This window comes from Aptenodytes forsteri, unplaced genomic scaffold, assembly GCF_000699145.1.
Source record: "Aptenodytes forsteri isolate BGI_AS27 unplaced genomic scaffold, ASM69914v1 Scaffold264, whole genome shotgun sequence".
NCBI classification, from domain to species: domain Eukaryota; kingdom Metazoa; phylum Chordata; class Aves; order Sphenisciformes; family Spheniscidae; genus Aptenodytes; species Aptenodytes forsteri.
In genome coordinates, this window is record NW_008795936.1 from 1,313,178 (window position 1) to 1,329,319 (window position 16,142).

Sequence of the window (16,142 nt, forward strand, 5' to 3'; positions counted from 1 at the left end):
TCTTTTGATGCAGCCCAGGATACGATTGGCCTTCTGGGCTGCGAGTGCACATTGCTGGCTCATGTCCAGCTTTTCATCCCCCAGTACCCCCAAGTCCTTCTCAGCAGGGCTGCTCTCAACCCCTTCATCCCCCAGCCTGTATTGATACCAGGGGTTGCCCCGACCCAGGTGCAGGACCCTGCACTTGGCCTTGTTAAACCTCATGAGGTTCAGATGGGCCCACTTCTGGAGCTTCTCCAGGTCCCTCTGGATGGCATCCCGTCCCTCTGGCGTGTCGACTGCACCACTCAGCTTGGTGTCATCTGCAAACTTGCTGAGGGTGCACTCAATCCCACTGCCTATGTCGTTGATGAACATATTAAACAGTACTGGTCCCAGTACGGACCCCTGCGGGACACCGCTTGTCACCAATCTCCATCTGGACATTGAGCCATTGACCACTACCCTCTGGATGCGACCATCTAACCAATTCCTCACCCAAATTAGTGAGTTACCTGTCACCATAGCTATGATCTTCAGAGCTTTATAGATCTTTAGTATTTCTGAGATTGGTCTGATACTGCATAAATACATGCTGAAATCTGTTGTTAATATGGTATTATTTACTGGGTAGCTGTTAGTTGCCATCCATACAACTGCTGTGAGTTACCTGTCACCATAGCTATGATCTTCAGAGCTTTATAGATCTTTAGTATTTCTGAGATTGGTCTGATACTGCATAAATACATGCTGAAATCTGTTGTTAATATGGTATTATTTACTGGGTAGCTGTTAGTTGCCATCCATACAACTGCTGCACTGCTTTGTCTATTGCCTTTGAAAATCAATGTGGATTTTATTTCCATCTTGAGGAGCCACAGAGAAGTTTGCACAAATACCATAGACATGAGCTGATTCAACTGGTCCAATAGTTCTTTTATCCAGACAACTCATGGCAGAAATATCAGAAAAAGCGTGGAGGGTAGTGGCATTGAAGATAAAATTAATGGACTGAGAGACAATTTATGCCGCGTTCAGTCTGAAAAATGCATCAGACCACACAGAAAGGACAATCCGAGAGAAAACCAAACCAAGCATGAGGATAACAGTGCTTTAGGCTTCTTTAAATTGAGATTCTGGTGTCTTTTTCAAAAAGAGATGATTTTGTTGTTATTACTTCATTAACACCAGTGAATTGGCTTGACCATTGAACAAGCACGAATCTCCTTGTGGGACGTATCTCTGGTTGCAGGAGGTACAGCAGAATGACATGAGACCATTGCATTTTGTGTGGCCATCTGCTCTTGGCTGTGCCTTCCCCTGATGCTGCACTCCCAGGTGTGTTGCATCAGGACTGTGGAAGTGGTAGCAATAAGCTCTTTGACTTTTAAAAGTCAAGTCCTGTCTCCAAGTGCCTGGTTTTTTTCTCTCTAAAGAGCCTTTTTGATGATTGTGCCTTGTGATGGCTAGAGAATGAGAACTCCAGTTAACCATGGCTCTGAGGCTTGTTTTCTGCAAGGTACCTGGAAAAAAAATGCTTATTTATTTTTCCCACCATTTTTCCTTTCATTTAGGTCTTCATGACAGAGTTTACAGCCTGCCAGACATTAACAGTAAGTAAAAAAGAGAATTGCAGCATGTGGCTTGCAGTTCAAGAGAGGTTTCTGATGTCTTTTTCTCTTCACACCCTCTGGCTATGGGCACTCCAGTGCGGTTTGGTGTGACTGGACCAGGGAGGACATCTCTCCACTGCGGTGGAGGTGGACTGTAATGCTCATCTCTTGCACTGCGGTACACCTTGGGGTCTCCAAGGGTAGACTCGGATACAACAGGGCTTTTAGTTACATGCCAGACTTGAAGCTTGCAAGTAATCTCATCATCTCAATGCACCTATGTCATACGCTTAAAGCTGGCCATATTCTTAAGGAACCCACTGAATTCGGGACTTCAGGTTGCGTTCCTTAGGAGCCCTTGCAGGAAAGATTCACTGCACCTTGCCATTTGATATAGGAAAGAGCATTTTGCCTACCTTGACTTTGGACTTGGTCTGGCATTTGTGCTGTTCCAAATGTACTGCTGGGCTTGGCAGCGATCTGGGTACAGATGGGGACCCAGAAAGGAACGGGTCACTGATAGATAGCAGAGTAGCTGATGGGAACCAAGAATAGCAGAAGCAGAGCCATGTTGGGCTGAGCTGTAGTGCTTTCAAACACTGGGGTCACCCGGGTGGGCCTTGGGGTGCTTTCTGTGGTGCAGGTGCCCTTCATCTTGCTGCGGTGGTCACTTCCACATCTGTGATGGTACACAGCTGAAAGGGAAAGCAATGAGAGGCCAGCCCAGCTTTTGCAAGATCAAGTGCTAAGAGTGGGTATCTGCAGTGTTGCCTGGGAACTGCACCCCAAAAAGCTTCTACCCTACAGACTTAGACTGTGGTCACTGCGTGCCAGCTGCAGCACTGGGGCTACCTTAAGATGTCCCTGTCCTTTTCCCATCCTTTGTCCCCTTCCCTTTACTTGTGCAACCTACCGGCCATGGTATAGTATGCAAAAAATTAAAAAAGAAAAAAAAATTTTGGGAGGTATTTCTAATCTGGACCTTTTCACCCCATACAAGAAACATGGCCTCACCTACAGATGTATTGGTGTGACCACCATGGTGGGGACTTACCTCCCGCAGGAACGGGGTGCAGGAGCTGCCCATACACAGCGTGTGTTGTCTCCCCTCCAGGTGAACGCCAGCTCCTCACCAGCAGTGGCACTGGGGATGACAGTGATGACGAAGATGATGTCCTTTGTGGAGCTGAAGCAGAGTGCTACAGCAGAGTAAGCGTTTCATTCTGTGGCCCCTTCTGCCTCGCTCTGTGCCTTCAGCTGCTGCTGGCCTGCCTTGGGTGGTGGTGGTGATGGTGGTGGCTTTCTGTGCCACATTCAAAATGGGGCCTTTCTCTCTGTTTTCCTTCTCTAAGATGAGCCCCTCTCCCAGTTTGCGTAGAAACAACCAAGTAGGTAAAATCACAAATACTTGTCCTCTGAAAAAGAGACCCACTCTTGACACTCAGGAAGTCCCTAATTAACATAAAAGTCCCAGCTCCTACCCATATAATGAGAACCCACCTGGTTTTTTACTAGAAGAAGAGATACCTGGTAGAGTAGCAAAGCACAGCTGGGTTCATGATTGAGTTGTCTCCTGGGTTTTTCTGGGACTATGTGTTTGGATTGAAATGCAGATTAAGAACCCTGATGGAAAGTGTATTTATCCCTGCAGCATGTGTGAAATCTTCTGGTGTGTTTGAAATGCTGGCACGGTTACTTACACACTGTTATATACACACCATCTCAGCCTGCGGCTATGGGTACGTGCTGCATTTCACACACTTGATACTTCATTTTGATCTGCTTCTGAAGTCTTAGAGGTTTGTCCAACCTGCTCCTGACCCAAGGCAGGTCTGGACACATCTGCCCACAGCATCCTTTCTCTGAAAACACGGAGATGCTTCAGGACTCAAAAGCATCTCCTGGATCTCTCTCTGAGCTGTAACCTGGCTCAGCTTTCCCGTAGTGCCTTTATAAACCAGGACAGAGCTTCTCACTCTCTGCTTGTGGCCACAGTCCTGATCCAGAGACTGTGGAAATCAGGAACCCACTTTTCCTTGATGCCAGCATAAGCACACACTGCCCTATACACCTGGCTCCCTGCAAGCAGGACAACGTTGGATCCAAATTTTCTATGCAAAAAGCAGGAGCCTTGCTTTGAGCTGTGCAGACTCAGGCAAACAAAGGAGACAAGGGCCCTCCCTCCCCCTTTCTTCAAGGTCAACTGTGTTTTATGGTGAATTTTCCTTTCTTGCACTTCCTATGCTGACTAAGATGCGCAAGACAAAGCGCCTGCTGTCTGTCCATCCCTTTGATTTTGAACTGGACTCGGAGTACTCTGCTCAGTCTCGCCGCCAGTCTGTGCAGCTCTCTCCAGCAGCCAGCAGCCCGGATGCTTTCCAGGTACTGGGAGAGTGCTGGGGGGTTCCTTTCCTCTCTTCTTCCTCCTTGCTACCTCTGCTACCTCCTCCTTCAGCTGGTTTTGAGAGGCAATGGTGCCGATCTTCACTTCCCATAGCCCTGCCTGCTATCTCTTCTCCCATTTCAAGTCCTTTGCCTCAGGCTGAGTCAGGAGTAGGACATATGACTGAAGCAAGGATGAATGGTAAGATGAGCTAGCAAGAGGCTCTGCAGACAACAGCTTTCTTGTGTTGTCCCAAGGCTATGGGACACCCTAGTTTCCAGCGAGCTTTTGGAAGTTCAGTGCTCAAGGGACGAAATGAAACCACACTCCTCTCCCATCATCCCGTCTGGTTTGGGGCTGGTTTTGCCGTGTGGTGGCATTGGGGATGTAGTTGGCTGGTAGCTTCATGGGACACACTACCCTTCTGAGATTGAGATGAATCCTGCAGAGCCAGCATGACTGCAGGGACGGCACCTGCAGGGTGGGGATCCCCATCAGTCAGAGGGGAGAACTTGGGAGAACAAAAACTGCATGAACACTGGTTATTTCTATATAGGAGACTATATGTGTCTTAGTGTCAGGAGCTCCTGACCAGGAGTAACAGGACCCACAGGCAGCTTTAGCCCCAGCAACTGCAGTGAGCTGCGCCCTGTGATCCCAGCAAGGGCTTGGGGTCAGCCATCCCCAACTTCCAGCTCTGGGGAGCAACGTAGACGGGGCTGCCCTGGATGTGGCAAAAGGTTTTCCAGCCTGAGGTGCTTCAGATCAAGCTTTTTGGGCTGCTCCTGTTTGCCTTTCCTGTTGAAATTTCACTTTTAAAACATTAAACAGCTCCTTCTTCCTTCTAATGATACTGTGATACTTTAAACTCTATTCCTGGGTAGAATTAGGATGTGCTGAGATGTGTAACAAAGGCTTTAAAAAAAAATTCACACCATTCCACATAAATTGATAAGAATTTGAGGTAAACAAGTAGATTCATTCTTTCTTTATCTAAGCCCATCGTTATGCAGCAGAATTCAACTTGAGTCTAGGGAGGACTGGCCTCTGTCGAGATCATCCTAATTGGACTTACTGATTGCAGATTATTTGAGGGGCAGAAGGTGGCTGTTGTTTGAATAAGAGAAAGGGCATGGTGTTTTAAATGACTAGAGCTTTTTGCAGCCTAGCTGAAGGGACTCTGCCTACTTCTCGTAAAAATTAACAGTGCCCCCTGGCAGTGATGAGAAGTATTGCTCAGGGTTCATCAGCAAGATAAATAAGGCTTTAAAATGGATTATTAGGAATTGGCATTATAAAAGGTCAGTCCATGCATGTATTGGAGGATAAAGCTAGGAGCTGTTAGCGAAGGTCATGAGAGGCAGGGAGTCCTCATGGGCAGCTGCTCAGCAGCAATCCTCATCTCTCAGTCCTACCCAGATTTCCCCAACTCAGCTAAAGATGCCTCCCAGAAGGAGTCCAGGATCACGGAGGCGGATCTGGTCTTCCACCACGTCTTGCAGGAACAGGGATCAGGTGTGAGCCCTCCGGAGCAGCACTTCAGCACAGAGGTTCATCTCACCGTCAATTCACAGAGAAGGAGCCTGGAAAGAAATGTAAAACCTGGTAGGTGTCTCTAGCCAGGCTCCTCTTGCATCTTGGGGAAAAGTGGCTGCAAGAGTTGGACCAAAATGAAAATGTCTTTGATTGTTTTGAACAACCTCAAAGCCACTAAAAGGCTGGAGTGTCAAGACAAAATATCCATCTGCAAAAGTGATTTTTTTTTTCATGAGAGAATTGGCTGAAGTTAGTTGGTTGTAATGGGCTGGTTTTGTCCCCAGCAAACTCATTTCTCAAAGCCAGAAGGATTGTTCTTAAGGTGTCCAGCCCTTTCATATCTGGAGGTCTTGTCCAGAGTAAGAACTAGGTACAATCAAATGACACTACTAGAAGCCAGTCTAGAAACAATGGGATGTGTTTCCTGCAGGCAGTGACAGATGAATTGAACTCCTTGCCAAAGGATGTTGGAGGTGCAGAAGTTTTAGAGTTTTAAGGGGACTTGAACTGGAGTAGGACTGGACAAGAACTGGAGGCAAGCACTGGGGGTTGCTAAGTAGCATCCTTGTAGCTGGGCAGGGTGCACCGGCAGGCTGCATGACCTGTGGTTTTGTGAGTCTATAAATACCCTAGCAAATGACGGTGCAGAATTTGCCTTTTACTACTGTTGTTTTTCCTGCTGTGAGTGCAGAGCCAGAAGGGTTGGGTACTGGCTTGTGCACATGCAGCTGTAGAATATATGTGTCCTTCTGGGTCGCCAACTGCTTGGTTGTATTTTCAAGTGCTTGATTTTCAGGGCACTAGGAAACACTGGGTAAACCTTACTGTGCACTGTTTAAATTCCTACTCTGAGCCCCTCTGGAGCAACATAGCAGCAGGGCCCCCTGGCTTGTTAATTCCATTTTCTCTCATTGTTTTTGTCTCATTTGAAATTCTCCTTTAAAAAGGAGAAATTCCACTCTTTTAAATGCTCTGTCCTAGACTGGTACCTCTCTAGCCTGGGATAAACATCTTCTAGCACCTGAACGATGCATGAAGGGCAGTGTTCAAACCTGTGCTCCAAAAAAACTGGGAAGGCAATAGCAGTTTTTGGTGAAGGGCCTGGCTGTTTGGGGCATGAGAGAGCAAGGATGATACTCCTTGTGCCCACTGCTATCTCAAGCAGCGCCGTGTGGGACCCTGCTGAGCTAAGTGCTGTGTGGCCACAGTGAATGGAGCTGCAGCCTTGCCCAGCATTGCCATCCTTAACCTTGGTCTCTCTTGCAGAAGCATCTCCTGCCAAAGGATAGAAAGCGTGATTTGGAGAAGTGCTTCATTATTTTCTTGTCTTAAGGATGGGGCCGATGTCCAGGAAGTAACTCAGGGGTGTGAATCTCTTGTACCTTTGTGCTGAAGCCTTCTGTCTCCAAAGGCAGCCCCTGGAACGAGCAGCCCCGGTCCTGGTACTCTGCAGATATGGACACCTCTGACGAGGACATGAAGGGAGTCCAGTTCCCTGCTTACCCGCCCCACCACATGAAACGCCGGAACAGAGCCTCCTCCCAGGAGAACCTCAGCCACTCTGGGAATCAGGTACCAAACAGCTGTTGAACCTCTTGTGAGACCAAGTCTGTGGCCAAGTCTCTCTTGCCATAAATGGCGCTTGTTATCCACAAGGTGCAGGACGGTGCAGGGTGGTTCAGAGGAGAAGAGAAGCAGTGGTGGCAAACCAATGTAGTCTCCCAGCCAGGATGCACAGGGGCAGTTTGGTGCCCATGCTTCCCCAAGTGGGTCCAAGAGGGAGCAGAGTGTATCCCAGATCTCTGTAGACTTGAGATCCCTCTCTCCTCCTCTTCAGCTCAGGAACTGAAGAAGCTGGGAGTGTAGCCACTTTGCATTGCCAGAGCAATACAGCGAGCCTGTGGGATGACCTACGAGCTGGCTCATCTAGGTGTGATGTCATGGTTGCGTGGCACTAGCAGGATGAATGCCCAGGCTATGTCCTGCCCTCCGTGTTGTGAGGGACCTGCCAAGGTGGTTGTGAAAGGGGAGCAGGGCTGAGACCTGTGAAGGTGTGTTTAAGGCTCCTTCATTCATTAAGGTGAGGAAGAATAGACTTTTCTCTGCACCGTTAGGATGATGCAGAAGTACTCTGGAGCTCTGTGCTTCTTCTCCCAGGTCCTCCTTCCAGCCTTTCCACTTTTATACCCGTGGCAAAGAGAAAATCAGGCACTGGTGTTTCACTCTGCCCATGCTGCTGTTGCAGTATCAAGCCTGCCTTCATTGCTGTTAATTTTCCAGCCTGTCCTTATTAATCTACGAGTTACCTATGGTTTTCTGTGTCCCAAAAGAAGGCCTCTTCAATTGAATGTGCCAGTGCTTTATGATCAGACCAAGGTTTGGAGAGGGATATTTAATGAGCATCAAGATCCTTTTCTTCCTTTGCAGTGTGTAGTGTTCCTGCCCCAGTAAGACTGGGTCAAGACGACCTGTCACGTATCTCTCCTGAATGATGATAATAGGGGGAACAGTCTAGAGAAGGGTGTCAAAAAGGCTGATAGCTTGTGTTCTAATTGTCAAGCAAGGACCTGCAGTTCCTGGTGCCACCTTTGCAAATGGTGGGTGGTGGGAATCGTAAAAAGCATCCCTCAGGCCTCTTAAGCTGCAAAATGCACAGTGATGTTTGACTACACAGATACATGGGGAGAGCCTGCTGCTCGTTTCTGCTCACAGCTGGTAATTTTGCACGTCCTGGACCCCCTTTGGGTAATCAGTGGGGGGATCTGTAACAACAACCATCCCTCAGCACCACACTTCATGTGCCTGGGTAGGGAAACCTTTCCTTTGCCTTTTACTTCTCTCAGCACATGTTTTAATTAGTAAATGCAATTCCTTTTTCAGTCAGCGGTCAATGGAAGAACCCTGGCCTGGGTGTCCTTAATGAGGCCACGGTATGTTAAGCATGAAATGTGCACCGTGCTTTGCAGTGGGGAAATGGGGCCAAATTCCTACCAACGCTTCAGATGACTTCCTTCATCAGCTGGGCAAGCTCTCACTTCAGGGCAGTCCGGCGTGCTTTGTGGTTTGCTCTGTCACACCAGTACGAAGGCTGCTGTGGAACCTTGTCACTCTAATGGTTCCGAGACATCTTCTCACTCCCAATTTAACCCCATTTGCTCTTATGCCAACATCGCTCATTAGCTTAAATAGCTCTTCATCCTTCCTGCCCTTTGTGCTGCTGATGGGTTTACGGCTAGCAACCACCCTCCCGCAGAGCCTTCTCCGCGACCAGCAGGAAAAGACCCGGCTCTGTGCTGGACCATTAACTTCACAATAATGCACGCATGCATCACTGTCGCCGTTGGCCAAGGAGAGGCCAGGTACAAGCCCAAAGAAGAGAGAAGGCAAGAACATCCAGGTTTCAGTGCTAGCCAGCTCTGTTGTATTGGCAGAGCTGGAAGAGGTTCAGAAAAGGCTGGTGTCTATCCTCTTGTCCTGAGGTTGGAGGAGACAGAGGGGCTGAGGCTGGCAGGAGGGCAGAGACAGGCCACGAGGGATGTGGGACAGCGAGCAGCAGACTGCGTTGTCCTGAGCAGCAAAGCAGTGGCTCTTGAGCTGCTTACAGGCACTTGCTGGGTATGTCATGTAGCCATCATCAGGGCTTCTGGGATACCCCAGCCCCTCATGGGACATCCCAGGGGACAGCAAGGATGACTGAGTACAACTGGTCACCCTGTCGCTGCACTTCTCAGAGGCTGTGCCCTTTGGCGATTCAAGATGTTGGCCTGTGGGGTGTAGGGTCCAGAAGCATGTTTGTTAACCCCCGTTAACCCTGTATTGAATCCCATAGCCTGGCTTCAAAAGCAACATTTTCATGGTAGATCCCTTATTGGCATCTGAAGGTTTCAAGAGGTGGAGAGCTCAGTTCTTCGCCCTGCATCACTTTGACCCCAAAGATGAAAACCCTCTTTCCTAAAACTGATGTCCTCCTTATGGCCTGTGTTTTAAGTTTCTTTGCTTTAAATGTTTTACTACAGAGCCGCATTTGCCAGCCTTTGTTTTGCAGAGAGCAGTGCAGGGTGGTCCAGCCCCTGATGGGGAGGCACCCTAATGGGGTGACCACCATGCATTAAAACTAGCCTTGCTTGGGAAGGAGAACAAAAGCAAGCTCTTCAGCTCCTATCTTTGTGGCCCATCAACAGCAGACCGTGCATTATGCTCTGACCTCTCTGAACATCTGTGTTATGGTGGCACGGTGGTGCCGGGTGCTCAGTTCATCACCATCTCTTCCTCTGAAGCTGGTGGCCCATCACAGACTTCTCATTGTCACCAAGAGCGATGCAAGAGTCAGGCCTTAAACAATACCGAGAAACCACTTAAAGATGGATTGGATTGCTTCCTGCCTGTGGGTTTAATGCTGTTTAAAGATGCATTTAGTTCAGGACGGTAATTACAGCACTCTGCTCTCTGTAGTATCAGGTTTCCCTGACATCTTCCCTTAAGCAGATGCAATCTCTCCAAGCTGTTGTGAGGATCTAATTAATTGAACACTAGCAAGCACAAAAACTAAGTGAGAGGATGGAAATGTTATAAAACAAAGCCAAGCCCTCGCATCTCTTTTTGTTACTGCATTTACTTATTGCATTTGCTGCTCATTCCCCTTTGAATGGGAGGCAGCCACTCAGAACAGCAGTGATGTGGGAGGTAGTGGTATAAAACGGGCAATATTTCTCATCCCCCTTGAGGGGGGGCAGCCACTCAGAACAGCAGTGATGTGGGAGGTAGTGGTATAAAACGGGCAATATTTCTCATCATTTGTGTTTTATTTGTTTGGATCAAAGGAGAAAGACTTTTTTAAAGAAAGCAAAACTTCAATTTCTAAAAGGGGGGGGGGGGGATGGAAGGGTGGAGGGGGGGGGGGGGGGAAGCTTCCTTTAATGTTTTCAGTGATTTAACCACAAAAGTTTGTCTTGGCTTTTGAGCATAGAAAGTAACTTCTCTTTGATTTTCAGGATTTTGTCTGTCTTTCTCTTCTCTTCTCTCCATGCCCCTTTTTTTAGTTGGAAGAGTGAGGGAGAAAAGAGGGGCAAGCATCTTGGTAAATCAATGCATGGAGAAGTCAAAATTTCGAAGTGTGTGGGGGAAACTTTCAGTTTTAGTTTTTCTATCTGGAATTTTTCATGGGAAATTCTTACCTTCTTCCCTCTTCCTTTCCAGCACTGTATTGGCAGGGGGATGATGAGGTAGTAGCTGCTTGAAAAACATGTTAGTAGGAAGTGAAAATTGATGTTGACTTGAATTTGGGGCAGCATGCGAATGATGGCAAGATAGATGGCTTTGTTACAGCCTGGTGCTTTTGTCTGGACAAGGTGTCAGTGAAGTGGTTTTATGCTCACTGCGACCGATGCTTTGGTGGGAATTGCGGTGTGCTGGGTACTCAGCATTGCTTTGAGTTTTCCAGATTCGAGGAGAGGCTGTGCACCTCCTGGAGCTCTTCAGGGTATCCAGGGCCATTTTTTTAAGACATTATTTTTTAACGTCTTTTAACTCAGCCCACTTGCTGCTTGCTTTCTTCTGCTGGTTGCACTGCTTTCTCACTGTCCTGGCAGCGATGGCTGGTCTGTTCTCTACTCCTTTTCTCTCTCTCTCCTTTCTTCTAGATTCATGAACTCAACAAACGCATGTCCGCAATCGAACGCATGCTGAACCGCTTGGAGGAAAAAATCCTGGTGCGCCCTGATGAGGTAACCAGGCAGAGCCGGGGCACTCTCTCTGCAGGGAGATAGCACGGGCTGTGATGGTCCCTGCCCCTTGTCATTGGAGGGGCTGCTCTGAAACAGCCGGCATTGCAGGGAGAAAGCCAGATAGACAAAATGGCTCAGGTTATTTGATTTTACTCCTCTGTTTTGGCCTTGGAGGCTCTTCTCTAGGTTCAGAAAACATCTGCACAGGACAGAAACAGAAGCAAATTTAACCCATGGCATTTAGGCTCCCGTGCAAGCTAGTGCTTTCTTTGCCCCTTCTGCACAAGGAAAATTGGGTTTCAGGTTGATACTCTATGAAATGCTAATTTCAGGAGTATTGTTAAGTGGGTGTTGGTACCTCCACAGAGCTGTGACAGCTCATTTGAAATCATGGGAGAATCAATTGGTACATATAAGGAAGTCACCTGGTTATTGTGAATATGAGATCTGAGTCAAGAAGGATTGCCGTATCTCTTGTGAGCTGCCCTTGTCTTACCACGCCATCAAGCTTGGAAGAAAGCAGCTAAATTAAGTTAAACCTGAGCAGCGATGTAGAATCTGTGAATACTTAGGTCACTCAACATTGATTTTGGGTCTCTAATTTTAGGCCATGTACTCTTCTTTTCCTTCGTGTGAACCCATCACCATGAGCTGCTCTGGCGGCTAATGGCTCAGTAGAACGGACAGTGATAATTACAGAGAAGTTCCCCAGGCGTAAATGAAACAACGCAATTTCTTCTTTTTTCTAAAATTCATAATGGAGATGGCCATGTCTGTAACCATTGAGTGTTTCTGTCAGTAAATCTGACCAAGGGAGTAGGAGACATGCATGTTTGCAGGTTCCCATGCTTTGTTCCTATGTCTAGGGCAGATCAGAGTAGAGGCAATGGGTCTAAACTGCTGTGGGACAGGTTGAGGTTAACTATTAAGAAAAGCTTTCTAGCAGAAAGGATAGCAGAGCCTGGGAATAGGTTGCCTGGAAGAAAGATTGCCTGCTGCAGATGCCGTTGTTCAAGGTCATTAAGAACAGCTTAGACAAAAACGCCTCAGGTATGACACAGATAATTGTGTTCCCATCTTAACGCAAGGGACAGAGAGTTCAGTAACTTCTGGAGATCCCTTCCAGCGCCTGGGAGTTTAATAGGATTCTTCTGCAGGTACCATGAATTGTACCTAATAACAGGGCTGGGTGGAAATATGCCACCTATCCTGCAGGAAAATTTGCTGCATCTTTTCTCATCGCAAATAAGATTACCTAGAGGCTCCATGGCTGCTTCCCTCACCCTGGTGGACCATGTCTTTGGGTCGCTGTGATTCCTAATGAAAATAAGGTGATTTTTGGCCACAAATCCCCCATGCACACCTTTTTAAGGGGGGGGAGGCAATTTTCCACAGGGAAAAACAAGCAAGTTCTGCATATGGGGAAAATGGATGGGAGGTTCTTTAGATCAAGAGTTTGTAGTCCTCGGGATGGGGCTGGAGTGCAGCTCGCTGGGCTCTGCTGCTCCCCTGAGCGGTCTGGCTGCCACTTGTGAAAATGGATGTGGAGAGGGGGCTTGAAGTCCCCTTTGCAAAGTCCATCTGTGGTAGCACTCCTCGAGCTCCTCTGCTGGCCAGTCTTGGTGAGTGTGTCTGGACCTGGGCATTCCCCATTGTCCACCACAGGACACCCTTACACAACTCCCTTCTTCTGCTCCTTCAGCCTCCAGCCCCAGAGTCCCAGCTTGACCTCAATGCTGAGGAGGAGGAGTTGAAGAGGAAGCTGGAGGAGTTGGCTAGCAACATCAGCGACAAAGAAGTCTCTTCTGAAGAAGAGGAGTGTGAAGAAAAGAAGAGAGTGAAGAAGCCAGAGATGAGTTCCTCCAGTGATGACATGGCCAGAGATGCTCAAAAGGTAATCTACGTCCCGCTTCCCGTACCGTTCTGGGCTCCATCTGCAGTTCCTTCTGCTCTCAGCGGTTTATGGCTTGTGATAATGCGACTCTTCTTCCGTCCCACACCTCCACCTCGATGCCTCCCAGAGCTGTCTGGCTCAGCTGCCTGCTTAAACAGTGTATCAAGGGATAGGGAAGTCCCACGGTGTTGGATCTGGACCTTTGTCCTTGTAGGCTCTCCCAGTCTCATCCAAGAGTCAAAAGTAAAGTCTCTTAGAGGTCTTGCAGGCTACTGCCTGTCAGGGAGAGGTACAAAACTTCCACATCTATTTAGAAGAGTTGTCTCAGGATCTGAATGTCATTATGGAGGAGAGAGTCCTGGGGTGGGAGGAGACCTCGGTGATGATTTAGTACTGGCAGCATTTGTCAGGCACCTGCTACAGCTTAAAACGTCTCTTTCAGACCTGTCAGTGCTCCTGCCCTGGGCAAGGGACTCCCAAAATCCCTGGTCCCACTTTCACTCTGTCAGGTCAGCATCTCCTGTACTTACAGCACTGTACTGGCTCCTGTCCCCTACTCAGTGGTGGGTGATCTGTGGGGACATGGGTCAGGGAGAGAAGGAGGGATCACAGCGTCTATGCAGCCCCATTCCCATCACCCCAGAGGGTCCCTCATCCCCATGGCCCACTGCAGCTCTGATTTATCCCCCTGCCTGCTGGGTGCATTTTGGAGATCTGCTTTTCCCCTGTGTATCCCCGTGGCAGGGCTGGAGAAACGTTTGTTTGTGTGCAGCCTTGCACAGGAGAATTGCTTCCGTGGCTGGAGAGTGAGAGCAGACAGAGGTGCTGGATTGCTTCCCCCTCGCCTTGCCCAGTAGGCAGAAGGGCTGGGTGACAGCATCAGGGATGAGCAACTGATGACTCAGAAAGAAAGAAAGATCTTGTGTGTCCTCAGTTGTGCGGAGCCTCCCGAGATGGTCCATTAGCACAAAATGGAGAGGTCAGCGTTCCTTGTTGGGTCTCTAATGGCTTATTTGTTCATCCCCTCCCTTCTGCCTTGGCGGTGGATGGGGTACGTGTGCATTTGCTCTGACACATCCGTCGCTGGCGAGGGTGGTGAAGGAAGTGAGCAGGGTCCACGCTGCCCCTCTCCTCTCCTGCAAAGCTCCCTTCATCCGAGGTTACAGAGACTTTTGTTGTGCCACAAGGCCGCTCTTTAATGTGCTTTTGTTCCTCAGCCTCGCAAGGCAAAACCTGGCTGCTGCTGGGCTTGGAGAGTGTGACTGCGTGTACTCACGTGGTGCATTTAGTGAGTCTGTCTCAGGTATGTGTCTCTGCACGGCTCTACATAAAATCTCAGGATTAGAGCAAGCGACTGTTCCCAGGATGGCTTCCTTCACGGTTTTGGGTACTGACACTGGATTAGTGGTGCGCTGCATCCTTGCCAAAACCCTCCTTCACTGCTCCTTTTTCCCGAAAGCTGCTTTTAGATGATTGCTGCAGCCAGACTTAACTACCACTCATCGGTTGAACGATGTGCATCTTCTTAGTAACCATTTCCAGTTAATTCCAGCACAGGGTATAAGTGGTAACTCACCAAGCCATGGTAACTTAATTCCTGTGTGAGCTGCTGATCTGCAGCAGACAGAGGCTCAAACCCTGACCTGCACTGAGGAACAGGGAGATATTAGTGGGGTATCAATGAAAGCTTCTTCATTCTCGTAAAATGAAGCCCAGATTTTCCAGATCTGCTACTTTCTTTGACCAAAGCCCAGCTATGAGCAGGGAGGACACAGGCATAGTTGTTGTCTCTCAGTGGGGTCATGCAGGCAGGTAACACAGGAGCTATACGACAGCTCCTAAGCAAAGAGAGACCCAGCTGGGTTGCAACAGATCAAGCAAAACCAAATCTGAGAAGTGAAACAAAATTCAGCTTTTTGCATTGCAGCAACACACAAAGTGTCAAATACCTTTATGCAGTATTGAGTTAGAAATGACTGCAGTGTTGCAGATGGACCAGCCTTGGTCAAAGGCTGTATCAGCATGGATTTTTTTAACAGCAACTTTACTTATACTAGATCCAGAGTTGGATTATGCATGATTCTGAGTTTGTTTTTATGCGAGTCTCCTCTCCAGTCAGGAGGAAGTAACTGGGGAACACTGCGATGAAAGCAGATGCTCCTAATGGAAAATGTGAAAAAACTATGCTGTACCATGAAGGCACCATAAAATGATAAAAATATCAGCTGGACTGAGTTAGCTGGTTCTTTGCAGGACGGCTCGCCTGGAAATACGTGCAGTTGTAAACACAACTGTTTGTCTTTGTTGCCAGAGCATATATCACCCCCATCTCCTTGGTTTCTAGGGAATTATCAGTTGAGAGAGAGATGACGAGTTTCTTCAGTCTATTTTTACATGTGCTTAGTGCCTTATCAAGCAAAAGGCAGTACTTATGAGTATTATTGCCATCAGTGCTCCTTGGGATGGGAAGAGGGAACATTAGTACCAAGTTCTGGCAGTGTGGCAATACAATAATTTCATGGGTTGGGGTCTTTTGTGCTACAAACTTCAGGAGTTCTTTGCATCCGTGCTCAGGCCTGTTGAAGTGTAAAGCAATATGCTGCAATTAGACCTTAACTGTTGAGTAACTGAGTGGCCTTTAGGTGGCCAGGTGCTGCTGCTGTCGGACAGCTCCAGTGGCACTGCTTCCAGCGAGCAACACATCCCTTGATAACCTCTTTTCCAAGCCTTTTGAGATGACATCTTTTGTCACAGCCATCCTCCAGAAAGCACAGGCTGAGATCAAAGCTCTGCTTTAGCCATGCATCTGTCTCTGGTGGAGAGCCCTTCAGGAACAGCGTAAGCCCTTTAATTATCGCTTCTCCATCTTTCTCCAGCTCCTGAAGGTCTGATGCCCCTTTCAGCCCCCACTTGCGCTATTTTGTACACCACATTAAAATAATGTCCTTGTTTTTTTCCCCCTCCCACCCTCTGCTTTGGCTGTGCCGGGTGTTTTTTGAGGTGGCCCGCTCAGC

The 16,142-nt window shown here is 48.2% G+C and overlaps 1 protein-coding gene across 2 annotated transcripts in view; it reads left to right on the forward strand.

Annotated features, from left to right (window-relative positions):
- The window catches only part of MLPH (melanophilin), a 28,202-nt gene that overhangs the window by 6,347 nt on the left and 5,713 nt on the right, over window positions 1–16,142 (forward strand). For both annotated transcript variants that reach the window (XM_009285112.1, XM_009285111.1), the window contains exons 4-10: window positions 1,554–1,592; window positions 2,707–2,801; window positions 3,846–3,974; window positions 5,385–5,580; window positions 6,923–7,083; window positions 11,151–11,234; window positions 12,937–13,128. In XM_009285112.1, the coding sequence (XP_009283387.1) occupies window positions 1,554–1,592; window positions 2,707–2,801; window positions 3,846–3,974; window positions 5,385–5,580; window positions 6,923–7,083; window positions 11,151–11,234; window positions 12,937–13,128 (896 nt within the window). The remainder of the gene's footprint in view (window positions 1–1,553; window positions 1,593–2,706; window positions 2,802–3,845; window positions 3,975–5,384; window positions 5,581–6,922; window positions 7,084–11,150; window positions 11,235–12,936; window positions 13,129–16,142) is intronic.